The sequence below is a fragment of the Aquarana catesbeiana genome, linkage group LG03 (genome assembly GCF_042186555.1).
Source record: "Aquarana catesbeiana isolate 2022-GZ linkage group LG03, ASM4218655v1, whole genome shotgun sequence".
NCBI lineage: Eukaryota > Metazoa > Chordata > Amphibia > Anura > Ranidae > Aquarana > Aquarana catesbeiana.
Window position 1 is genome coordinate 80452902 of NC_133326.1, and position 27583 is coordinate 80480484.

The following is a 27583-nucleotide window of genomic DNA, read 5'->3' on the forward strand; positions in this document are numbered from 1 at the left end:
TATTGCAGTGTCCCCATCTGTGTATGATTTATGAATATAAATGCTGCAAATACCTAATTTCACAGCCGAGATTGCGATCACATGACCAGCCAGCTCTCTCCTTTTTTCCTCTGAGAGATGCAGCGGGAGGGGCTGAGATTCCCCTGCTGACGTCAGTCTGGAGGGGAGGAAGAGGGGAGGAGGAGAGGCGAAGAGAGCTGGCTGGTCATGTGATTGCAATCTCGGCTGTAAAATTAGGTATTTGCAGCATTTATATTTATAAATCATACACAGAGGGGGACACTGCAATAGGAGGCAGTGCTGATTGTGTATACAGGTTAGTGGTATGCAAGCAGCAGGAGGGGGGAGGGGCGGCACTGTCACGAGCAGAGAGGGGAGGGGGAGGAGAACCCAGGAGCAGAGAGGAGAGCAGATAGCAGGCTGCTGTTGACGGAGGCACGTAAACTGACCACGATGTCTGGTCTCAGCAGCCATGATACACCGTGGTCAGTTTACATAGGGGAGGACAGAAACTGGCAGGATCAGCCAGGTATTTCATGTGTTACAAGGGGCTAAATGACTCAGGACAAGCAACATGCTTTAAAGAAGCAGGATCCTTTTTTTTTTTTTTTTTTTGGGTTAACAAACGCTTTAAGCAGAGAATTCTTTGCATATGAATGGAGATTAGAGCCATTCTGAATGTTTGTCTCATGACGTGCAGTTGTAATTGCTCTGCAAATATATATTCCTGAAAAACAGGGTAATTTTGGTATTCATGGTCCTTGTCCAGTTAGCTACAGTTTTATAAAGAGAAATAGCCATAAGAGCTGATTGCAGGGAGGGGCCCGCTAGGTTAAAGAGAACTTTTAGGAGCATCTCAAATTTTCTGTCACCAGATTCTTTAAAAGAAGGAACATCTATCTTCAATAGTCAGATTGAGATGTTTGTTTAAGACAGATATGGCAGGGTCTACCACAGGAGTAGCCCACTTTTTTCAAACTCTTTTTTTCACTAGATATATAGTTCTTTTTTAGTGCCCAAGGGGACGAGATGGAAGAGAGTCAGCCTGCACTATGCCACAGCTTTTGAGAAGAGTGGCAATGAGCTTTTTAACATTTACAAACATATTGCTGAAGCTCCCTCTTCAATTCAGTGACAATGTGGGGGAGAATCAGCGGAATGAAAAAAAAAAAAAAAACTGACAGATTCCTCTATCCACACAAATGCTCTTCCCCCCACTGGGACATTGTATTCTGACAACTGCATCTGCCACTGTTAGAATACGTTGATCAGTTGCTGATTGAGAACAGTTTTCCAACATTCTGCTTCAACAGGAGTCAATCAAATGATTGGCTTCTGTCAAGCAGGGAAAGCCAATCGCTGATCGCAATTCAGCCAGTCACTGCTGAACCAACCAAATTTTAATTTAACTATGGTAAGCTTAATAATTACTCTTGTTGTTTGCTTCAACGGTTCTCTACTTTACACATTCAGTTAGTTAGATAGTAATCCCCACAATGTTTTTGTATCTCATTTAATTTTTATTTTATTATGTGCATGTAAGCAATACTATTCAAACACATCACAGTGACCATTTACTTTATTACATTATTACAATATTATTTCAACCTATTTTATATTGTTATAAACAACAATGATTCAGATAATATCTTGATTAAATGTGCTTAATATTGACAACATTGTAATAAGAGAATTATTTCCAAACCATTATAAATAATTAGCACATTTACTCGTAAAGCATATATATGGAGATCAAGAAGACACTATCTTCAACATACTTTACAATAACACACTTTGGACATCCACGGATTCTGTTTCATGTCATCTGCAAAAGAAAAACAAAAATAAATTTGATTAGCAGACTGTAAAGTTTTTTTTTTAAGTGAGAATGTCACTAATAGGAGGTGAATATTAAAAGTTAATTAAAGCTGAAAATAAATCCATTAACATTTTCTGCCCAGCAGGAGGGTTCCAACAGGGCCACCCATGGCTTGAATTTCAGTTCATCGGGAAGTGGACAAAATTCCCTCTGTGTATGGTAAGTTTAAAGCAGCATTCCAGTGTTATTTGTTTTTATGTTTGCTATTGTATAACTATAACCCATTATATGTTCTCACTTTCTAGAGGGTAGTAGAAGATATCAGTGCTATATAAATCAAAATAATAGTAATAATAATAAGTACTTTTATGAGGGAAAGCAAATTAATTTTGTCATGTCATACATAGTTAGCTTCTATATATACATGAAAAAATTTTTTTTTTTTTTGTTCCTGTCAATTTATTTCTGTTTGAGGAATTAGGTAACGCAGGTGTCATTGACTAAAGGAACACTATTTACTGTATTTTTGATTCTAATTCTTTACTCACTTTAAACAGTCTGCTTCAGGGAAAACCATTATATCAGTAAAAAAAAAAAAAAAAAAAAAAAAAAGCCCAGAACAAAGCTACTTTTGAATATTAAAGTCCAGGATAGCTCTGGTAACATAGGTGAATACCTGGATGAATCCAATGCCCAAGAAGAAAGAGCCACCCCCTGGAACTGGAGTACTCTGATAGAAAATGTGGCAGAGTCTCCACAGTAGCTGAGTCCTCTGGAGAAGCTACACATTGTTAGGCTCTGGCCTGGCTGTCTGCACTCTAATTCTGACAGTGGAGGGCCACTCACTTGGCTGCAGATCACCTTATCAACTACCTATGCCTTTTTAGGTGCGGCCTTTCTGAGCATGTCCAGGACCCAAGGGGGTTGTGGTAAAAGGAGTTGAAGGGGCCTGTGCCTGCATCTGAGCATGGTGAATAAATGAATACTCCTCTGGATTATCACTCCCTTATTGTCTCTTCTAAAGGAACAAAAGCATTCAGTTCAGTTCATCTGAACCTTCATATCCTTTATTAACTTGTTGCACTTCTGTGCACTCTTTCCAGCTCTGCAGCATTTTTTGTGCTCTGGCACCTAAAACAGCAGAGACATCACCCTACTGACAAAGTGCCGTATAGTCAAAGCTATGGTATTACCAGTAGTAACCTATGGCTGTGAAAGTTGGACCATAAGGAAGGCTGAATGTTGAAGAATTGATGCTTTTGAACTATGGTGTTGGAGAAGACTCTTGAAAGTCCCTTGGACAGCATGAAGATTAAACCAGTCAATCCTGAAGGAAATCAACCCTGAATATTCACTGGAAGGACAAATCCTGAAGTTGAAACTCCAATATTTTGGCCACCTAATGTGAAGAGAGGACTCATTGGAAAGACCCTGATGCTGGGAATCATGGAAGGAAAAAGGAGAAGAGGACGACAGAAAACAAGATGGAAAGATAGCAAAATCGAAACAATAAACATGAAGTTAAGCAAGCTTCGGGAGGCAGTGGAGGATTTTCTCTCTCTCTCGTCTATACTTATGTTAATACAAGAAAATATTTTGTGGGCTATAGAAGCTGCAGATTGGCATTGCAAACTGTTATTAAAGCGTAACTTCACTTTTGTTGAAAAAAAAAAAACTCCCTGGGTGATCTCTGTACATTACAGGGATTTTAACAAACTTTGTTGCAGATTTCTACCTTTTGTTATTCTGAAGAAATCCCTGTGTGTTTCTCTGTATCCATGGGAGAAAGTGAATCGAATGGGAGTGGTTCCATAATTATTAATCAGCTGCACACCTGCAGGGTACTAATGAGGAAAGCTGCTGGGCCTGCATCCCTTTAGACGTGTTCCTATTGTAAGTATTTCACCAAAAATAACATTTTTGTTGCAGGGGATGCCTGAAATCTGACTTGTATCTTAGTGTAGACTTCTGGGAAAATTGGTGAGCCAATTACACAAGCAGGAAATTATGTTTCTGGGGGGGGGTTTCAGTACACATTCTGTGTACAGAAAACCTCCAGGTAGCCATATTGCATTGCATTTTCAGGAAATTACAGTGATGCAAATTGAAAAGGAAAGGTAATTTTTAATAACATTTAATTACAATATGACTTGTGTCGCAATTGTATAGGCTATATTCTTTTTTCTTTATTCACTATTTTTTCTCCCCACAAAAGTGGCGTTACCCTTTAAGTCTAAGACCTAGGGGGACATCCAATTTATTTATCATCATTCTTGCTTTAAGGTTTGCCACAACCCCCCCCCCCCCCCCCCAATCTCAATTGTATGATGCATTCTTTTTCTGCCCCAAGTGCATAACTTTGCATTTATCAACATTGTACCTCATCTACATGTATTTGCCCAATTAACTAATGAATCCAGGTAGGTGTCTACGTTGAAAACATCTTAGAGTGTACTCTACTACATAGCTTTGTTTCACCTCTGAAAACCAGAAATGTGCTGTTATATCTAAACTTTATAAGAAATAAAACTAAGTTACAACCAAATTGTCCCAGAATTGAACCTTGGCTTACATAGCTTACAATCTTAGACAATGCAGAATGAGGATCATTAATTATAACTGTCTGCCTGTAGTTTTTAAACCAGATTTGCTTTCTTTCCTTTTACAAATAGAGTTTACTAAACATTTAGTTTGTATCTTTCACGTTAGCTACCTGTGAGGAAATACAGTATCTCACAAAAGTGAGTACACCCCTCACATTTTTGTAAATATTTTATTATATCTTTTCATGTGACAACACTGAAGAAATTACACTTTGCTACAATGTAAAGTAGTGCGTGTACAGTACAGCTTGTATAACAGTGTAAATTTACTGTCCCCTCAAATAACTCAATGCCTAAACCGCTGGCAACAAAAGTGAGTACACCCCAAAGTGTCAATATTTTGTGTGGCCACCATTATTTTCCAGCACTGCCTTAACCCTCTTGGGCATGGAGTTCACCAGAGCTTCACAAGTTGCCACTGGAGCCCTTTTCCACTCCTCCATGACGACATCATGAAGCTGGTGGATGTTAGAGACCTTATGCTCCTCCATCTTTCATTTGAGGATGCCCCACATATGCTCAATAGGGTTTAGGTCTGGAGACATGCTTGGCCAGTCCATCACCTTTACCCTCAGCTTCTTTAGCAAGGCAGTGGTCATCTTGGAGGTGTGTTTGAGGTCATTATCATTTTTGAATATTGCCCTGCGACCCAGTTTCCGAAGGGAGGGGATCATGCTCTGCTTCGTATTTCGTATCACAGTATTTGTTGGCAATCATGGTTCCCTCAATAAACTATAGTCCCTAGTGCCGGCAGCACTCATGCAGCCCCAGACCATGACACTCCTACCACCATGCTTGATTGTAGGCAAGACACACTTGTCTTTGTACTCCTCACCTGGTTACAGCCACACACGCTTGACACCATCTGAACCAAATAAGTTTATCTTGGTCTCATCAGCCCACAGGACATGGTTCCAGTAATCCATGCCCTTAGTCTGCTTGTCTTCAGCAAACTGTTTGCGGGCCTTCTTGTGCATCTTGTGCTTGAGAAGAGGCTTCCTTCTGGGATGACAGCCATTCAGACCAATTTGATGCAGTGTGCGGTGTATGTCTGAGCACTGACAGGGTGACCCCCCACCCCTTCAACCTCTGCAGAAATGCTGGTAGCACTCATACGTCTATTTTACAAAGACAACCTCTGTATATGATGCTGAGCATGTGCATTCAACTTCTTTGGTTGACTATGGCGAGGCCTGTTCTGAGTGGAACCTGTCCTATTAAACCACTGTACGGTCTTGGCTACCATGCTGCAGCTCAGTTTCAGGGTCTTGGCAATCTTCTTATAGCCTAGGCCATCTGTATGTAGAGCAACAATTCTTTTTTTCAGATCCCCAGAGAGTTCTTTGCCATGAGGTGCCATGTGGAACTTCCAGTGACCAGTATGAGAGAGTGAGAGTGATAACATCAAATTTAACACACCTGCTCCCCATTCACACCTGAGACCTTGTAACACTAATGAGTCACATGACAGCAGGGAGGGAAAATGGCTAATTGGGCACAATTCGGACATTTTCACTAATGCCGCGTACACACGACTGGTCTTTCCGTCGGAATGAACTCTGGCGGTGTTTTTTCGACGGAGTTCCGCTAAAACGGACTTGCCTACACACCATCACACAAAAGTCCGATCGTTTAGAACGCGATGATGTACGATGGGACTAGAAATAGGAAGTTCAATAGCCGAAAGCTGCTCTTGCGCCGTTTTTGGTCCGTCGGACCAGCATACAGACGAGCGGTTTTCCTGATAGAAACTGATTCCGTTGGAAAGATTTGAAACATGTTCTATTTCTAGGTCCGTCAGAATTTTAGAAAGAAAAAGTCAGATGAGGCCCACACATGAACGGAGTGTCCCATGGAATGATTCAGTCGGACCTTTTCTGCCGGAAAGTCCGGCCGCGTGTACGCGGCATTAGGGGTGTACTCACTTTTGTTGCCAGTGGTTTAGACATTAATGGCTGTGTGTTGAGTTATTTTGAAGGGACAGCAAATTTACACTGTTATACAAGCTGTACACTCACTACTTTACATTGTAGCAGTGTCATTTCTTTAGTGTTGTCACATGAAAAGATATAATAAAATATTTACAAAAATGTGAGGGGTATACTCACTTTTGTGAGATACTGTATATAAAAAGCTTTAGAAAAGTCCAAATATTCTACACCAACAGCTACTAGTTTGTCTAGGTTATTGTTTATTTCCTCATAAAAGGAAAGTAGACTTGTTTGACAATGTCTGTCTTCTTTAAATCCATGCTGGCTAGTACTTACAACATTGTTTTTTAGCAGCTACACTTGTATGTGGTCCTTCACAAGTCCCTCAAATATCTTCACCTATAGTATAACTTAAAGTTACATGTCTATAGTTCTGGGTGAAGATTAGAACATGACTTAGAAAGAACTCAACTCTTTGAGGACTCATGGGTATAAACCATCTAGCCTAGGTGCTTTATTCGTGGTTATCCCTTTCATGCCTAATGCCGTGTACACACGGGTGGACTTTTCGACCGGACTGGTCCGACGGACCTTCAACAGACTTCCAACAGCCTTTTGAATGAACGGACTTGCCTACACATGATCACACCAAAGTCCGACAGATTTGTACGTGATGGTGTATGACCGGACTAAAATAAGAAAGTCGATAGCCAGTAGCCAATAGCTGCCCTAGCATGGGTTTTCGTCCATCGGACTAGCATACAGACGAGCGGATTTTTCGACCGGACTCGAGTCTTTCCATGTTCCAAATCTAAAGTCCGTCAGATTTTCGACCAAAAAGTCCGCTGCATGTCTGATGGAGCCCACACGTGATTGTATTGTCTGCCGGATTTGGTCCGTCAGACCAGTCTGGTCGAAAAGTCCGCTCGTGTGTACGCAGCATAAGCCTATTTCTGACATTTGTTGCTTGCAAGTTAAAATCCGGATTTTTTGCTAGAAAATTACTTAGAACTCCCTAACATTATATATATTTTTTAGCGGAGACCCTAGAGAATAAAATGGCAATTGTTGCAATATTTTATGTCACACAGTATTTGCGCAGCGGTCTTTCAAATGCAATTTTTTGGAAAAAAAGACACTTTCATGAATTAAAAAACAAACTAAACAGTAAAGTTAGCCCAATTTGTTTTTGTAATGTGAAAGATGATGTTACGCTGAGTAAATAGATTCCTAACATGTCATGCTTTGAAATTGCGCACACTCGTGGAATGGCGACAAACTTTGGTACCTAAAAATCTCTATAGGCGATGCTTTAAAAAATAATAACGGTTACCAGGTTAGAGTTACAGATCAGGTCTGTTGCTAGAATTATTGCTCTTGCTCTGACGATTGCGGCGATACATCTCATGTGTGATTTGAACACCATTTACCTACGCAGGCGTGACTTACGCCTGCGTTTTCTTTGCTGCGTAAGCTCACGGGGACAGGGGCGCTTAAAAAAAAAGTATTATTTGTTTATTTTTTTATTATTTTACATTGTCTCTTTAAAAAAGAAAAAATTGATCACTTTTATTGCTGTCACAAGGATAGTAAACATCCCTTGTGACAGTAATAGGTGGTGACAGGTACTCTTTATGGAGGGATCAGGGGTCTAAAAGACCCCCGATCGCTCCTCTGCACTTCAAATTATTCAAATCTCCAAAAACTGTGATTCTGAATACTGTAGTTTTTTTTTTTAAACTGAGCCATTGGCAGTTGAGTAAACCGGAAGTGACGTTGCTTCCATGTTTACACATAGGAAACTCGATCAAAGCCATTTCTGGCTTCTTTACAGTTTCTCTCTAGCTGGCGAAAGTGCCGAACCATTGCCCGGTGGGACCGGAGGACCGGGAAGAGCAGAGGGAGGGGGGTCACCGCCTCCCATCCCTTTGGGATAACAGCCGAGCAACTTTTAGCCGCATCGGTTGTTATCCCTAAAGTGCCGACTGCCCACTCTAAAAAACAGTACCAGGGTGATGCATGCAGCTGCATGCATCACCCCGGTATAACCTCTGAAAGCCGTGAAAGCAAATGTGCATACGGTCGGCGCTAGGGGTTATTTTGTCAAATTTTTTGAACGATGCTCATTTTGCAAATCAGCACCACAGATTTTCCCTTTCATTACACAGAACTAAGGAAGATATTAAATAACTTTATAATTGGGAAGGGAGGCAAAGCTCTACTTGCTAAAACTGGGATATGATCCAGATCAGGGCAAGTCACTGGAGAACATTTCTTATTAGCAAGAAAAATATTGTTAATTTACTGGGAAAATGAAACTACTGGCAATCGAGAATCCCACCCCACAATCACACTGAGTTCTCTGCGAATTAGTATAAGCAGGATCTTCATTAGATCACACTAACTCATTGACCAGACTTCAATAAGTAAGGGGCCCTCCTAGTGATGTAGTAAAGGGTTAATTGGGCCCGTTTACTAGTTTACACCAAGCTAGACAGAGAGAAAATCACTCTGCTTGTTTCTGGTAGCAGAGTTGATAAAATTCATCTTAGTGGTTACCAACATTGCAATGTCTTAGATAACACAGATAAAAAGTATTGACTTCAGATATACTTCAGTGAAATCCAATGTAATGATAATTATACATTTGAAGCCATTGCAATTCTATTTATTATAGATACATTTTTTTTATACCAGTTTTATTTATTAGTACTAGAACTGTTCTCATATTCCAAAGTAGCTAGATACAGTAACCCATAGCAACCAGTCAGTATTCATTTTGCACTGACTTCTGCAGAATTAATTCCAATTAGCTACTATGGGTTGTTGGACTTGAAAATAAATTTTCTTTTTATTAAATTTGGCTTTTGGTGTCTGTTAGTAGTTATGAGGAAAATGATCAGTAAGCAGTTTTACCTACATCAATTTTTGGACACACTGTGGTAGGCTGATTGTTTTGAGTCTAATCCAACTGAAATAGCAATATTCATTAATTGAAAGAATGTGCTCTGTTTTGTTATCTATATAATCTATATAATCTATCTATATAAAATACAATCAGCAATAATGCAATTGTTTTCGTTTTAATGGTTATCACATGTTTTAGGTAATTTAACAATTTCCCCTTCACATGATTGGGGATTCTTAGTAAAAGGGAAAATTTCCTATCAAATACTTACCATAATTTTCCTTTCCTGATCGACTCCATGGCAGCATACGTATGGGTTAATCCTGCCTCCACTCCTCCCCTATAGGACCCCACTTACATGAATCTTTGCTCTGAGCCAGAGGCCGCGTAACTAGCCACTTCAAGACTCTAGGGGGGGGTGGGGGGGGGTATTTGATAGGATATTTTCCGTTTGCATGGGAACTAACTCGCCATACACACAGTGGGCGGGCAGTGCTAACACAAAGGCTTTAATTTGTACCGTCAACAGACAGGACCTGCAAGCCAAAATAAACAGAGGATAAAGACTCTACACAATAATGAGCCATAAACGTATTGATTGAGGACCACAAGGCCCCCTACAGACTACTTTGGGAACCACATGCTGCGAAGCTGCCCAAGGTGTATACCCACTTCTGGTCAGATGAGCAGACACTACCTCCAAAGGAGTCAAGCCCTTAGCTCTGTGAACCTGTTGGATGGCCTAGGCAATCTGTGCCACAATCATCCTAGATGAGGAATGTTTTTCTGTACTTTCTGGCAAAAGAATGAACAGGCATTCAGAAGCTTGAAGAAAGTTGTAGCTTTGTAGATATAACTTCACAATATCTGAGGGATTCCTAGAACTGAAGGAAGGCCATGCTCAACTCAGGATTCCCTGTCTACTAGACATGCGCTTTAACCAACTAAGCCACAGCGCGCCCTCTCCCATGTCTAAAGGACACAAGTTAAAACTCTTGGCAGAACAATTTCTTGGCTCCCATGAAAGACTTATGCACCCTTGGGAATTGAGTCAAGCATAGGTAACAGCACCGCTCGAACTGGAAAGAACGTAAGAAAAGTTTTCCATAACCAGTGAATCAATCTCTAAGGCTTTTTATGCCGACACGATGGCCAGGAAAAAGGTGAACTTGAAAGAGAGGCCTTTAAGAGAGACAGCCCTAGAACACTTCCAATTCCAGAGGGGGAGTTGAGAACAAGAGGGAGACTCCATTTGGAAAACCTTTGCTTACTCCAAGGTCTGAGCCTAGCTCCTCCCTTGAATAATTGTTGGACAGGAAAAGATGCCTAGACCGGGATACACCTGTGAATAAAGCTGACACTTGAATTCCGAGGGAGCTGACCGATAGAGCCAGATCTAAATTTCACTGGAGGAAGCTTAGAATATTTAGAACTTCTAGGTCACTACATGATCTGCCAGCAGCAGACATGTATTTGAACCAATTTTGACCAGATTCTCCTGTAAACTTTGTTTGTGTTCATTCTTCTAGTATTCAAGGGAGCGGAGATGAATCTAGAGAAGCAGCTGAGGACTACCAATCTCAAGAACCAGGCCATCAGACGCAACCGTGCTGGACATGGATGTAGAATTGCACCCAGGGACAGAAGGTCTGGCCTGAGGAGAAGGTGCACTGGGTTCCGGAAGCTGAACTATGCTAGCAAGGGGAACCATGGCTTAATTGGCCAATAAGGCATCACTGCCATTACCTCCACAATCTCTGTTTGGAGTCTTCGTAGAAACCTGAGGTTGACCAGGACTGGAGGAAATGCACAGGTCCTACCATATTTCCAATGATCCATCAGGGCATCTGTGCCTGAAAACCTCCACAAGTAGAGACCATTTGTTGTTGTTCAATTGGACTCTGGAAAGAAAGTCTGCTAGAATATTTTGGACTCTGGGGACATAAGCCACTGAGATGTAGGCTCGATTCTTCTGAGCCCAAGACATAATTGGTTCCGCTTCCTGTAATAGAGAACAGGCTGCGAGTCCCCCTTTTCTTTTAACTTAGGAGACCCCCGTAGTGTTGACTAACCTAAAAGCACTGATGCTCCCTTTGTTATATGGTGAAAAGCCTGTAGGGTGCAGAAGGCTGCTCGTAGCCTCAGAATGTTCAACACAATCTTGTGAAATTGACAGTCCCGCCTGCCTTGAGCTGTCCCCAGCAGGCAGCAAGCCCCCTCATTCCGTATGGGACATGATTGTGAATCAGAAAATGGGGCAATGGAATGGCAAATGGGTCAGTTTCTCCATTGCAGCCACCAGGGAACTCACTCTCATGACTGAGGTTATGTAGATGACCAGAATACTACTTCCTGGCTTCCACTGCCAGAGAAACCCCTTCCGGGAAGGGCCGCCTTCTCCAGCTTGACCCTCGGAACCATAGACATCATAGTCCCAATCATTTTTGACACTGAAAGGCACGCAGGTGGGAAGAAGACAGGGCCAGGAGTATTCTGTTTCAGAACATCCGGATCCAGAGTTAAGGCAATGGTCTCCTTGATTATATTGAATTGAGCCCTGTGGTATGCAAGAGACTGAGTGGGCCCCAGGTGACTCTTTTCCAGATTCAGCTGCCAGCCGAATTTGAGGAGCATTGAAAAGACCTGAGCTCTGGGCTTCAGCAGCTGCCGTTTGTTTTGGGACAGTAGGAGAAGGACATCCACGTAATTGTGCAGGTGTATGCTCCTTATTTTGATAAAGACCATAAACACCAATAAGACCCTGAAAATACACAGGGCGATGTTCAAAGCCCGAATGGCTGGAGCTGGTCTTGACCTACAGCGAACCGAAGGAACTAACAGAGGTCTTCTACAATGGGAACATTAAAGTAAGCATCTTAGGACTATTGGCAACAAGCCAGTCACCTGGCTGGACCCCCTATGAATCAGTGACAATGTTTCCACCTTGAACTTCTCCCTTGATGAAAATTGTCTCAGGTGCGCAAGGTACAAAACCGGCCTCTGTAAGCTGTTCCTCTTCTCGACCATAAAGAGGGGCGAGTACCTGCCCTGAAATCTCTCTTTGCAACACCAGTGACTTACGTAAAGCATGAGTATATGCTTCCTTTATCTCAGAGTGAGGTAAAATCCATTGAAATTAATCTGAGGTGAGGAGAACTTCTGATGGATCATGCATGTCCCAAAAAAGACCATTTTGATGTCCCAATAGTCTGAATAGCCACGGATAAGCATGGATGGGCACGGATGATCCATGGATGGGCAGGGAGGAGCCATGGCTGAGCATGGATGGGGATGGATGAGCATGGATGGGGATGGCTGGGCATGGATGGACATGGCTGGACATGGCTGGGCATGGATGAGCATGGCTGGGCATATATGAGCATGGATGAGAATAGTAGGGCATGGATGAGCATGAATGAGCATGGCTGGGCATGAATGAGCATGGATGAGCATGGCTGGGCGTGGATGAGCATGGCTGGGCATGGCTGTTGCATGGATGAGCAATGGATGGAGCATGGATGGGCAAAGATCAGCACTGTGGACACTTGAGATCCAGCTCACAGCGCTGCTGCAACCACCTCCTTCCTCTACTCGCACACTGTATCGATCGGTGTGAGGAGAGGGGAGGAGCTTAACCGGACGTGCTCCGGTCTGTTGACAACTGGTCGCTCCGTCATTGGACGGGGCTATCACATGGTAAAGAGCCACTGTCATGTGCCCTTTACCCCCTTCCGGAGGACCCGACGGTCACGGACATTCCCGGGTGTAAGCCCCAGGGGGCGTGCGGGAGTGCGATTCTGGGAGGACGTCATATGACGGCCTCCTAGAGTTATCCGACTGTGCTGTAGCCATCATTCAGCTATGGCCCGGTCGGCAACTGGTTAATCCTTACGTAAAGCAACCTCAGTACCCTAGGTCCCTCATAGGAACCAGCCATTTTTAGATTTATTTTTTATCCAAAATTATATAAAAAAAAAAATTGGTTTGTTATCTGTGTCCCGCTGGGAAAATCTACCTGAATTTCCTGTCCTGTAGATGAAGGCGAGTGAGAGGTAATCTCTTCAATGTGAGGAAAATACCCTCTAAGACAATTGTCATGGGAACCAGTGTCCCCATTGGAAGATTTCTCCTCTATTTCTATTTTGGTCGCTACTCAAAATTTGGGATTTTTCCCTCACTTTTAATGCAGATGACAATGGTCACCAGGATAAATAGAGTGGTGACGTTGCCTAATAGAGGTAATGACATAAAAGGATGATAGGGGTTCTAATCCTTCACTACTCTTTTCAAAACTAATGAAAAACATTTGTGGGTTGTAGTTAAACTTAATCATAGGACAATACTTGAAGACAGGGTAAGAGGTAAGAGGTAAGGGCAAAAGCTCAACGTGTTTCACATTAAAAGTGTATCTTTTCTTCAGGAAATGTGGAAGATAAGTGGGAAGGATGACCGCAGGTCAGCCTGATTTTGAAGGAGGAGTCGGGCTGTATTTAAGCCCGCCCTCTAGCCTCCATTTCCTGACGATGTTTCTTTCGTGTAGGGGGCGTTCCTTTCTGTTAGAGGCATTCCATTTTGGCTGTGACATCCGTTCACGCCTTTCTGGCGCGACCGCCGACATCTCTTCCGGTTACCGAGGGGACGTGCAGCTGCCGAAAAAGTTTTCTCTTCTCCCTGTTCATTCCATGCTCAGGTATAGATAGGAGGGGGCGCCTTCACCCACTCACCGACTGGGTCTGAAACCGCAGGTCCGTTGGGGGGAGGGGAAGGGGGGTGGGGGGGATTGCTCGTGTCCATTCTCCATACCCCAGGGAAATTAAGATAAACCTCTCTGCAAATCTGTTGGTTCCCCTTGGTCATTTTGAGGGGGGGGCTAGTTGTCTGGGAAGGATGTATGGACCTTTGTTTCTCATGGTAAGGGGATGAGTAAAGGGGGGGAGTGGAGTATCATTACTGATGATAAAGAAAAAAAAAGAGGGATGAGTGCTGCAGGCTGTTGGAACATTTGAGTGAATTGGGTAATTTTATCTGCTGCGCATCCCTCTGTTAAACTACAGCAGCTGATAGATGCTGATAGATGCTGTTCAGCGCGTATTCCCCAGTCTCGGGTACCTTACCATATTTTACAGATATCGCTTTTTGCGCTTTTTCTCTTTACCCCCTAGGAGCTGGTTGGTGGATGTGTGTATGTGATCAGCCAAATCTGTGCTTCAGTTTTTGCCAGTGATCGCAGTAAGTACCCGCAGTATTCCCCGATCTCGGTTGCCTTACCATTCTTACAATGTCGCATTTCACATTGTTTTCTCATTACCCCTAGGAACTGGTTGGAGGATGTGTGATTAGTCAGTCTGTGTTTCAGTTTAGCAGTAAACTCAGTAAGGCTCGATTCACACCTATGCATGTTGCTTTTGAGCGTTTTTGGAGGTTTTTTTTTCATGCTTGGCACGTTTTTGAGCAGCGTTTTTGTAGCGTTTTTGCGGCGTTTTTGCCGCGATTTGTGTTTTGCGTTTTTTTTTTTTTTTCTTTTTTTTTTTACAGTCTTAAAAAAAAATTACAAAACAAATAAATAAATAAATAAAAAACGGCAAAAACGCACCAAAAACGCACCAAAAACGCTGCAAAAACGCTGCAAAAACGGTGCACTTGCGTTTTTGATGCTTGTCCATTGAAATCCATTACATGCAAAACACTGCTTTTTGCATGAAAAAAAGTCCCCGACCCTTTCCAAAAACGCAGAGATACAAAAAAGCATTGATGTGAACATGTTCCATAGGAACCCATGTTAAAAAATTCCCATGCATTTCTGCAAAATGCAAAATGCATCAAAAAACGCGCTAGTGTGAATGGAGCCTTAGTACCCATAGTGTCCCCAGTCTCGGGTTACGATTTTTTTCAATGTAATGTGGGTCAGGGCTGACTTTTGCCATTTTTCTGGAATATCGTATTTCACGTTTATTCTCTTTACCCTGAGGAGCTGGTTGGAGTGTGTGTGCGATCTGTCAAATCTGTTTTTCAGTTATCAGTGAGCGCAGTAAGTGCCCCACTTCCCTTTCAAACGCGGGTTTGAGTTGCTTACAGGTTTCAGCGCTGACCGGGCGACAGAAAAAAAAAAAAGGGACATTTTACTCAAAGCACTTTCACATGTGCTTTTTAAGGTTTTAAAACAGCTCATACATGTCACGCTTAATTTCTTCAAGTTTTAGGCCTTACGGAGTTCTACCACTGCAGGGTCACCCATCATGATTATGGGTGCTATCGGATTGAGATGTTCGTTCAATTGGCTTGTGCGGCGGCAAGTCTCCTCATCAGTTCCTCATTTGGTTCATGTTACATTTCCATGCATCATAACATTTCACCACTCATATTGTTGACTGACACATCTTCAGGTTTTATTTAGGCCTGAGCTAAGTGTTAATTTGCTTGCCATGCTTCACGTTGCTCGGCCCCTGTATTTCAGGGGTTGACATGTTTTCAGTCCTACTTATACGTTATATTTCAGGGTTGGCCTCGGTCACCAGGTGCAGGCCTTAAAGGTTAAGAAGAGGAAATCTAGGTCGAAGGTAAGTTATGGTTGCTTTTGATGTATTATTCAGATATCGGTGCTTTCGGTTCACCACTTATTGGTGTCTCGTTGCCATTTCCATACTTGGTAAATGTTTTGCCTTCACGTCTTAGGTCACAACTTTCACCACTGCAGTATTACCTATCACGTTTATAGGTAACAGCGGGTTGAGGTGATTGTTTCTAAATTGGCTTGTGCGGTGGCAAGTCTCCTCACCCATTTCTCATACAGTAGACAATAGATTGTTTTCATATGTTGTTGTCGTTGCACTACTCACCACAACTGACCTGACACGCCTTCAGGTTCCGTAGGCCTGAGTTTACATTTTTAATTGGCCTGCTTCACATTAGGTTACTCGGCCTCCGTAATTCATATGGTGAACACTTTCTTAGTTTTTTTAACGCATGCTTCATTTTCCACCAGGTTCATTGTCATCGCATACATGGTACATGATCATAGCCTCACACTGTAGGTATTACGGCAACACTCCATTGCAGGTTTACCTATCACATCTATAGGTACTAACGGATTGAGATGATCGTTTCTAATTGACTTGTGCGTTGGCAAGTCTACTCATCCGTTTCTCATACGACTTATGTTTCATACGTCATGATATCTCACTACTCATATCACTTGCCTGACATGTCTTCAGGTTTCATAGGCCTGAGTTTACGTTTGCCTGATATGCCTCAGGTAACTCGGCCTTGGTAGTTCTTGAGACTAACATGTTTTCAGTCCTGCACAATGTATTCTTTGTCAAGTAACCACGATCACTGTTGGGAGGTAAAAAAAAAAAAGTAAAGAGATTTTCCTTTCCTTATGCCCCGTACACACAATCGGAAATTCCGCCAGCAAAAGTCCGATGTGAGCTTTTGGTCGGAAATTCCGACTGTGTGTATGCTCCATCGGACTTTTGCTGGCAGCAAAAGATTGAGAGCAGGTTCTCTATTTTTCCAACGGAAAAAGTTCCTATCGGAAATTCTGATCGTCTGTAGCAATTCCAACACGCCAAATTCCTATGCATACTCAGAAACAATTCGACACATGCTTGGAAGCATTGAACTTCATTTTATCGGCTCGTTCTAGTGTTGTACGTCACTGCGTTCTTGACGGTCGAAAGTTCAGAGAACTTTTGTGTGACCGTGTGTATGCAACGCAAGCTTGAGCCGAATTCCGTCGGAAAAACCATCTAAGGTTTTCCTGACGGAAATGTTGATCATGTATACAGGGCATTGGTAAGTTGTGTTACTTTAGGTTATAACTCCTGCTTATGATAGTTTGTTCTCGGTTGCATAGGTCATGTCACAGGCAGTGGATATCGAAGACTTTGCCTTCATCCCTCCTTCACCGGCCAGGGGTTTGGAACAAGGTAGCACGCCCTCCTTAATGAACCTGGATCATCCCGAGACTCATGGCGGAACTGGGGTGCAGGGCTAGCTGGTATCTGGTTTCAGCTCGCTAAGCTGAACTATTAAGATTATTGGTGATTATAGGTTACCCCATGGACTGTCGCCTCGTCCTTTTCACAGATTCCCCTGAGCTTACTGGCAACCTCCTGTCAGGAGTTGTGGGCCAGGGTTGAGGCTTTGGAGAGCCATCCAAGTCTGGCCCAGGTGGTTCCTACCGTTCCCCCTTGGTACCAAGCCCGGGCCTTTAGCTTAGGTAGAAGTGCAAGTGCTCCCTCCATTCCCCGGCTCACTTCATTCCTGGGAATATGAAAAAAAATAAAAATAATAATATTTCAGTCGGGAAATATGTTAATTTGGCGTCCCTCTTAATTGCCGCCACAATGTAGCCGACAAGTCGTACGGTTGTAGTGACGTTTCTGTGGTTGTAAAGTCCAGGGGCCACAGGCTCAACCATAAGCTTCCATTCCAGGGTTTTATCTGGTCGTGACTCAGACTCTCGGGTCAAGTTAAATTCTACGGCTTTATCTGACTTGCGTATGTGGGACGAGTTCCTTCAACACTGGAACGGGTTTGCCATGTTCATCCTTGCAGAGTCGGTTTTTCACTTAAGGTTTTCAGTGATGCAGCAGCCACTAAAGGCTATGCAGCGCAGGCTTGGGGTCGCTTTTTGATAGAGGAGACAGTAATTTTCTCCACAGATAATTGGGCTACGTCAGAATTGTTTAACAAAGCAGATTCAGGTCTTTACTCATTATGTCTTTCGTATGTAGGCTGATTTGGCTGTCCCTTCAGTTCCATTTCCACATTTACTGTAGGATTGACATGGTGCAGAGCATACAGCAGTGGATTCTCTGTCTGGTTTGAACTATCCTCTATTTTCCGACAGGTCCCAGATTCAGACACCTGTGTCATGCTGTCCCCGCTTTTCTCGCTGCTAACAATGGACTAGATGCTAACTGGGCCAGCGCAACAGTTTTATCAACCAGTCATTGCCAGTTAACGTCAGGTAGGCCCATGACACGGCCTGGAATACCTTCCAGGCTTTCTAGTCCAGCTATCCTAGGTGCGATTGCCACAACATCCTATATCTACTTGCGTCCGTTGCTTTCTGACACTCATAGCTCAAGCTATCCACAGTACTATAAAGACATCTGGTAGGTGTCCAGCATTGTTGCCCTTGCGGGACCCTAATAAGCCTTCCATTTTTGTAGCATATCCCAGCTAGGCAATTTTTAAGGAGATTCAGAAGTGTAGCCCCCCTACCATGGTTAGCAGACTCCCCATTACAGGGCATATTTTCCGGGGCATGTTCGTTTTACTATCCAGGGTCCCTTTTCGGGCTGCTACCCAGCTTGGTCCTCAAGGTGGCCATGTATCTGGCTTTCTATGGTTTCCTCAGGCCAGGTAAGTTCATTCATACTGGACGAGATCCCGCATACTCTTGATTTACCAGTTAGTTAGCTACACCGATCATTTCCGGTTGCATCTGGACACACGCAAGATGCAGCAGACAGGAGTCGGTACTGACGTTAGAGTTTTGGAGACCAGCGATGCCTGGAGCCCAGTCACAGTTTTAGATCAGCTCATGGTGATCACTGTGGACAAACCCAGGAATAGTCCACTTTTACCTTTCCCTAGTACTCCCCTCTCCACTGCACAGTTCATGAAACATTGCCATGCCCTGCTGTCAAACCTAGGTAGGTCCCCAAAGCTTAATCTTGCCATTCTTTCAGGGTAGGGGCGGTTTCCGCTGTTTCTCGCCAAGGGATCCCCAAGCACATAATTAGGAAGTTAGGTAGGTGGAAGTCAGCATGCTTCTCCGTATATCCCGGTTCCACAAGTGTAGATGTCACGGGTATTTCATGCATTTGGCTGATTTATGCCGCATACGGTGACTTCAATAAATCTGTTTTGTTAGCTCATCCTAATGTCTTTATTTTTGCCCCCTTTAGGCATACTGTCCACGTGACTACGGCAGCCCCCAGGTCACTTCCTGTCTCCCTTCATACCTTCTCTTATATGGTCTACTAGAGACTCCGAGTACAAGTGGAAAGGCTGACCGCAGGTCAGCCTGATTCTGTAGGAGAGTCGGGCTGTATTTAAGCCCACCCTCTAGCCTCCATTTCCTATTGATGTTTCTTTCATGTCCCACCCACCCTTTCCCTTTTCTTTCCATTTCTTCTCTTTCACTTATACTTGGGTATGCCCCCTTTAGGCATACTGTCCACATGACTACAGCACACCCCAGGTCACTTCCTGTTTCCCTTCATACCTTTCCTTATATGGTCTACTAGAGACTCCGAGTACAAATAAACTCTTATGCAACATAAGATGCAACAACCATACATATCCCACACACCGCAGAGAACTCAGACTCTTCCATCGTAGGTCATTTTGTTTAATATTTTAATTTGCTTTTCGAGGCATAACAATGATTTTTGATTGGTTTCTGTGGGTAACACACTTTTTTTTTCTTCCAGTGTATATAAATAGGCTTCACTGTATAAAATCTATTCTAGTGTACTCAGTAGAAATACTCAGTTACATAGAATAAAAAGACCAATATTCATCTCTGTTGCCAACAAAGCACAGGAACTGCAGGCTAATACTCTTCAAGGAAGGCACCACCTACACAATTTGTGCAATAAAGCAGAAAACTTATATTGAGATATAATTGTAGGTTGGCTTTGCAGGTCCCAGTTTCAATATCTGTAAACATGGCCATCTTGGTAGATGCTTTTCCATGCCAGAGCTTCCTGCTGGGGGACCCATGAACAGCACAACCATGACAGTGAAACCAACAATTTTCCTGACGGACAGGAAGACGGTGATCTCCCAACCCCCCACGGTAGACGGACATGAAAATGGTGATCAACCCTTCCCCCCGCGCGCGCGTGGGAGATGGATGGACAGAGGCCTCCTTACCTTAGGAGGCAGATGACAAAGATCCAGGGTAGGGCTTCCTGATTGGCCGGGAGGAGAATCAGGAAGACATTAGTGAATAATAATTTACTATTGTCAAACAACTGGGTGGGCTTGGGGGGGAATGCTCTGTGCACCCGAGCCAACCCTTTTTTGAAGCCAATTAGAGTCTCAGGCCTTCAAAAAAAAAAAAACCCAGTTGAAATCCATGCGTCCGGCACCCTGCATGGCAACATTACCAAATCTCCTGAGGATAGCAGTCAGATGCAGTAGTGCCTTAGATATCACCTTAATGAAGTTGTAGTTATTGGGGTGCCTAGTCCCCCACACACACATAAAAGCAAGCTCACTGCTATTTTCAGGAGCATTTTTAAAAGAGATTTTACAGGGTGGTGCTAAGGCACAATTAAATTGGTATTAAAACCAAAGCCAGAATTTTAACATTGCAGCTTACCAATCATTAAATATGGTGGCTGCATTAGTTTATTTTTCAGGCTTTTTTCCCTGGGCACTAACACACCTCCTGTAATATAGTGCTTCTGTTCTGGATGAAGAAGCATTGTTAATCCAGGGGGAGGGGAGTGTTAGATGCACTAACAAATTGAAGCCAAACTTCAGCTAACACTTCAACAGCAACTGTTTTTTTTTACCCCTGTCAGTGGTAAACGGTTTGTCTCAACCCCCTAACTGCTACATTTGCATTAGCGTTAGTTCATTTCAGTGGCCAGAATAAATTATCATTCTGGCCAATGAAATTAATTAAAACCCAAGCACTTAATGTGCCTAAAAGCGTTACACTTGGTTACAAGCATCAATCATTTTTCTGCCAAAACACAGTTGCTATGAGAAAAGGCGTCTAGGAGAAATGGCCAAATGTCTAGTGTGCATGAAGCCTAAAAGAAGAAAACGAATGCAGCCATTACATCTAATAACTGGTAAGCTGCAATATAGTAAATGTTTGCTTTTGGGTTTAACACCACTTTAACATTTGTAGATGGTTCATATAACATAAAAATATCTTCACTTTAAATTCTTGTGAACTTTTAACTGTTCTTCTTGTACTGTTTTTTCTGAATAAAACCATACATCTAGATTGTATTGCAGTGATCAAAGACATCGTCTATGAATAATATTTTCTGTTATTTTACAGTTAACATTTTGCAATATATATTTTCAGGGTTTGTTTTTCAGTGGCATGCAAACAACAGATATTTAATTTCCTGAATAAAATGTTAGGCCCAGCTCACACCAGGAATCACACAGGAACGCACGCGTTTCTTTGTGATTCACATGCAGTTCAATGTGATGCAATTTGAGCCTATTCATTTTTTTAATTTAATGGTATGCGACAGATACAGCAAAAAGGTAGCTTCACAGAAAATATAGTCCAGATAAAGTAGTATATGTTCAGTCTGTGCACAGTTACATCTAGGTAAAACAAAATCTCTTAAAGGGGTTGTAAAGGCATAAAGGTTTTTTATCTTAATGCATTATATGCATTAAGATAAAAAACCTTCTGTGTGTAGCAGCCACCCTTAACCCCCCTAATACTTACCTGAGCCCCCTCTCTATCCAGTGATGTCCATGAGTCCCTCGGCCATCCGGGACTCTCCCTCCTGATTGGCTGAGACACAGCAGCAGCTCCATTGGCTCCCGCTGCTGTCAACCAAAGTCCGTTAAACAATCAGGAGAGAGAGGGGACGGGGCCAAACTGCATCTCCGTGTCTGAATGGACACACGGAGCTGTAGCTCGGCTCGGGTGCCTCCATAGCAAGCTGCCTGCTGTGGGGGCACTCGACAGGAGGGAGGGGCCAGGAGCAGCAAAGAGGAACCCGAGAAGAGGAGGATCCGGGCTACTCTGTGCAAATCCACTGCACAGAGCAGGTAAGTATAATATGTTTTTACTTAAAAAAAAAAAAAAAACCCCAAGACTTTACCATTACTTTAAAGCAACAATAAAAGGGTAAAACTATATGTAGACAGGTAGCAACCTCAAAAATGTAACAAAGAGAGACCCTCCTGAGTAGACACCAACCCAGGTTTAGAGAAGGGTTCCTCAGACATACATGAAGAGGTACCAGTACATGAGGAGAAGACTGGTGTGGGATGGCCAACTAGGCCAACTAGGGTCTGGGCATACCAATTTAAAGAAGTATACAAGAAAAGAAAACTAGGGTGAAAAGAAGAAAGGAGACAATAGAAAGAGAAGCATGTATAGGGAGGGAGAGGAGAAAGGAAAAGATGAAGAAGAAGAAAAAAAAGGGGGAGGGGGGAGCGATGGGGAGGGGGGAGAGATGGGGTGGAGATGGTGAGGGAGACTAGATGGAAGAGAGAGTTCCTCCCGGGGAGCAGAGAGCATTGGTGCAAGTCAAGCATTGCAGGAATTTGTCAGAGAGAACCTTTTCATTTTGAATGGGCTCAAATTACACTGCATGCACTACTTTTCACTGCAACCGGATTGCATGGTACTTCTGTACTGCGTTTGCAACCTGCATTTGTGGGTGTCGTTAAGTTAACTTTGACACCCGCCGCAGATTGCAACTGCAGTGAGTTTGAAACACAGTGTGGAAATGTGCACAGAACACAAGTTTCCCATACCACTTTCTACTGTGAACGGGGCCTTAAACTGGAAAAAAACTTCACAAATACTTACCTTCTCTCCGGTGATCAATTCACATTGGGCCAATTTGGCATATGATTTGACATGTCAAATCGCATGCCAAATTGTCGGCTATTGTCGGCAATGGCACCATCCGAATCGGTGCGACGCCGACTTTGCGGCGCCGCACTGATTCCCAAAAGTAGTTCCTGTACTACTTTTGTTGACCTTAGGGGCGATTTGAATAGAGATCTGGGCATAAACCTACACATATGTCTGTCAAATCGCCCCCCGAAGTTGGACTGCATTGCTGGTTTGAAAACTGTCTAAGGCTAAGGCTTCTTCTGGGTGTCGGGTCTTTGGCTGTCTTAATATGCCTGCGCAGAATCAAGTAATTCCTGCACATGCGCAGGAATTCATTCGTCCTGGCATCAAGGCAGTACTGTATGCATGTGTACATTCTAAAAAGTACATTGTAAAGAAAAAACAGCGAACAGGCAGGTGAGTTTGTTTTATTGTAGAAAAGACATCGCCTGTCCCTTCTGTAATAAAGAGCCTGCCTGCTCGCATTTTTTTTACACTTTAGTTTCACTTTAACTAAATTAATTAGAATTTATTACAGTGAAACCTCGGTTCAAGAACGCTTCTGTTCACGAACAACTCATTTCGCGAACAGAAGAGTTCACAAAAATTTGCTTCGGTATGCGAACTTCGCTTCTGTTCACGAACACGAGCCGCGGCCATCTTCCCTGCTCTGACATGTTCATATTGAGAAGAACAGCGCAAGATGAAAGTCTTAGGCGAACCAGTCCACTCAGATCAGGGTTTCTGCCCCCTGGCTACCATTAGGGTGGGCTCACTTGTTTGGGAATCAAGGAAAAACAGTCCATATGAATTCTACAACTTTATCATGCCCTGAAATGATCTTTCCCTGGATGCACAGTGCTGTTTTCTGGTCCCTAGATTAGTCATTTAAATTGGGGGTTGGGATTGTTTCAAACAGGGATTAAAGAGATTAAAGAGGAGCTATAGTTTTTTTTTTCTTTCTTTTTAGATGTACACATGAAAAAGGTCAGCTTAATGTAATATATGTTTACAATCCTTTTTTTGTACATACATTTCATAGCTTTATATATAAACAAAAAAAAGTTCGGACGGATTAACCTGATTTACGTTGAACCCTATGGGAAAATTTACCTCGGTTCGCAACCGATTCGGCACGCGACCAGAGTTGTTCACGAATTATGTTTGTAAACCGAGGTATCACTGTACATTATAAAACCCTTTGTTTAGTTATAGTTGCCTGAGTGTTTCTTTACATGCAAATTATTTACTCTTTAAGTAAACCCTATGCGTTGCGTCGCTCCCTACTTAAACCACAGGTTACATGTAGAGTTTTTTGGTTGCTTATTTATGAAGGTCAACTGTGGCCACACTTCAGCAGCACAATAGAAATGGGACCTGAAAATTTTCATATGGCGCATTGTGTTTGTTTGCATTCCTTGTGCCTTAAAGCATGTTCATATCACAGACTTAAGTGTGCAATTACCTGATCAAACCTGATTTGCCCTGTGCCCTATTGGAAGTGTGTTCATTTCTTATCACAGAATTTCATCCACATGGCAGTCAATAAATAATTCATGTTCCTGGCTCTTTGTTGCGAGTCCCTGTACTGCACACAGAGCGTTGGGGCTGACAGCTGTGTCAGGACAAGCACCAAAGATCTGACATGACAAGTCACTAACAAGTTTCTTTCACTCTATAGTAAGGGAAAACAATGACCCAAGGTACAAAAACCCAAATCCTGCAACAAAAAATGATACAGTTTCTTTCTCTACACCTAGTATTGTGCGTCTTCTCTGAACCGATTCCCATCCCGTAACCTCTGGTCATTTTTGTGCTGCCCACCCCTTTTATTCTCCTCACTAGCTTGGCCATTTACGCTTGTCCACGGATCAATATGAACAATTCTTGAAGAAATACGATGTCACTATGGCAACCAAGCCACAAATTCTCAGTGGAAGGCAGTGAGACCAGTTCAGAATTCTCCTGAGGTTTCCAGAGTTATAAGGAACAGTGTTTTAAAATTCAGGGATGGACACACAGGGAAGCCAGAGCAATTCATTGTTTACTGCCAATATAATGATACCATATTTGAAGAATCCTATTCTCAATCTGGATCCCTGTCATCAGTTTTGTTCAAGCTTGAGTGTGCCTAATATATCTTCTGTAAGTGGGAATGCAGTGTATGTTGTAGATCGGCTTCTGCTGTTTCATTCTTCGTTAGAATAAAATAAAAAGCAATCATAACAACAATCCACAATTATTAGGATGTGATCGTAATCTAAAGGTGTTTGAGATATTGCTAAATAGAAATGGATCAGATCTGCTTTAAGGTTTTGTATGTAGTGCATTATTTATATTGCTGTTTTATGCTGGCTAGCAAAACTGTTGCAGATGCAAATGCTGTTTGTGTGTATGCTTGAGCATTCCTTGAATGCTATATTTCAGATAGTGATAAGCTGTTATCTAGTTTACTAGGAGCATAGATCCCTATAGCAAGATAACCTTGATATACAGAAAATATTTGAAAGACCATTAGAAGTGTAAAAACGATGAGCCATAGTGCTTGTCATAAGAATGCCTTCATCTGATTTCTTAAAGCAAAATTAAACCCTGTTTTAAAAAAATGTAAAAAAAAAAAAGCCCCTAGGAGCACAGGAACTTAGAAAAGTTAGCAAAACAAACAAAAAAACAAAACATGTACAAACTCTGTCTTTTTCTTGATCTTTTATCAGCCGTCACTTTTCTATTTTTCTATAACAGCACATTATGGCACACTTACCTGCCAAACAATCTCCTCCAGCACCGTGGTGTCAGCACCCTTTAACTGTCATGGGCTCTTCCATCTTCTTCCAGGTTAAGGCTCTTTGGCCCCTTAACTGCGCACAGGAGGCACATCATCATGCCACAGAGCCATGCCATAAATGTACGTGAGATGTGCAAGCGTGGCTCCATTAACACAGACAGGCAGGGAGAAGCACTTATGATGGAAGATTTCAATATGGTCGATCATCAAAATTCTACCTGTCAACTTTTTTTTTAACCCCTTCAGCCCGGAAGAATTGACCCCCTCCCTGACCAGAGCACTTTTTGCGATTCGGCACTGCGTTACTTTAACTGACAATTGCGCGGCCGTGCGACGTTGTACCCAAACAAAATTGACGTCTTTCTTTTCCTACAAATAGAGCTTTCTTTTGGTGGTATTTGATCGCCTCTGTGGTTTATATTTTTTGTGCTATAAACAAAAAAAGAGCGAAATTGAAAAAAAAACGCATTATTTTTTCCTTTTTGCTATAATAAATATCCCCCAAAAATATATAAAAAAAAACTATTTTTTTCCTCAGTTTAGGCTGATATGTATTCTACATATTTTTGGTTAAAAAAAATCGCAATAAGCGTATATTGATTGGTTTGTGCAAAAGTTATAGCGTCTACAAAATAGGGGATAGATTTATAGCATTTTTATTATTATTTTTTTTTTTACTAGTAATGGCGGCGATCTGCGATTTTTATCGTGACTGAGACATTATGGCGGGAACACCAGATAATTTTGACACATTTTTGGAACCATTGGCATTAATACAGTGATCAGTGCCATTAAAAATGCATTGATTACTGTAAAAATGTCACTGGCAGTGAAGGGTTTAACACTAGTGGGCGGTGAAGGGGTTAACTGTGTTCCCTGGGAGGTGATTCTAACTATAGGGGGAGGGACTAACTTCAGGAAGTGACAGATCGTGGTTCCTAGCTAATGGGAACACACGATCTGTCACTCCTGTCAGAACAGGGAAGTGTGTGTTTACACACACACTCGTCCCTGTTCTGTGTCTTCTGGTCACGATCGCTCGTGTCCAGCAGTCATTGCGACCGTCGGCCACGAGCATCGGCACCCCCGCTGTGCAGCAGGCGCGCGCCTGTAGGGTGACCACATTTCCAAACTGCCATTCAGGGACACCCCCCCGCGGAGAACGGAGGGGGACACGGAGGAAGAACGGAGGGGGACAGCAGGACGCAGGGGACAGCAGCAGAACGCAGGGGGACAGCAGCAGAACGAAGGGGCAAACGGAGGAAGAACGGAGGGGGACAGCAGCAGAATGGAGGGGGACACGGAGGAAGAACAGAGGGGGACAGCAGGACGGTGGGGGACACGGAGGAAGAACGGAGGGGGACAGCAGGACGGAGGGGGACATGGAGGAAGAACGGAGGGGGACAGCAGCAGAACGGAGGGGGACACGGAGGAAGAATGGAGGGGGACACGGAGGAAGAATGGAGGGGGACATGGAGGAAGAACGGAGGGGGACACAGAAGAAGAATGGAGGGGGACACAGAGGAAGAACGGAGGGGAACACAGAGGAAGAATGGAGGGGGACAGCAGGACGGAGGGGGACAGCAGCAGAACGGAGGGGGACACAGAGGAAGAACGGAGGGGGACAGCAGGACGGAGGGGGACAGCAGCAGAATGGAGGAGGACACGGAGTAAGAACGGAGGGGAACAGGAGCAGAACGGAGGGCGACATGGAGGAAAGATGGAGGGGGAGAGCAGCAGAACTGAGGGGGATTGGGGGGGACAGCAGCAGAACTGAGGGGGAGTGGGGGACAGCAGCAGAACTGAGGGGGATTGGGGGGGACAGCAGCAGAACTGAGGGGGAGTGGGGGACAGCAGCAGAACTGAGGGGGATTGGGGGACAGCAGCAGAACTGAGGGGGAGTGGGGGACAGCAGCAGATCTGAGGGGGATTGGGGGAGACAGCAGCAGAACTGAGGGGGATTG

The 27583-nt window shown here is 43.3% G+C and overlaps 1 protein-coding gene across 5 annotated transcripts in view; it reads right to left on the reverse strand.

The window, feature by feature from the left end:
• Window positions 1-314: 314 nt before the first annotated feature.
• The window catches only part of WDR72 (WD repeat domain 72), a 501920-nt gene continuing 474651 nt past the window's right edge, over window positions 315-27583 (reverse strand). For all 5 annotated transcript variants that reach the window (XM_073618748.1, XM_073618747.1, XM_073618749.1 and 2 more), the window contains one exon: window positions 315-1825. In XM_073618748.1, coding sequence (XP_073474849.1) covers window positions 1770-1825 — 56 coding nt within the window. In that variant the 3' untranslated portion in view covers window positions 315-1769. The remainder of the gene's footprint in view (window positions 1826-27583) is intronic.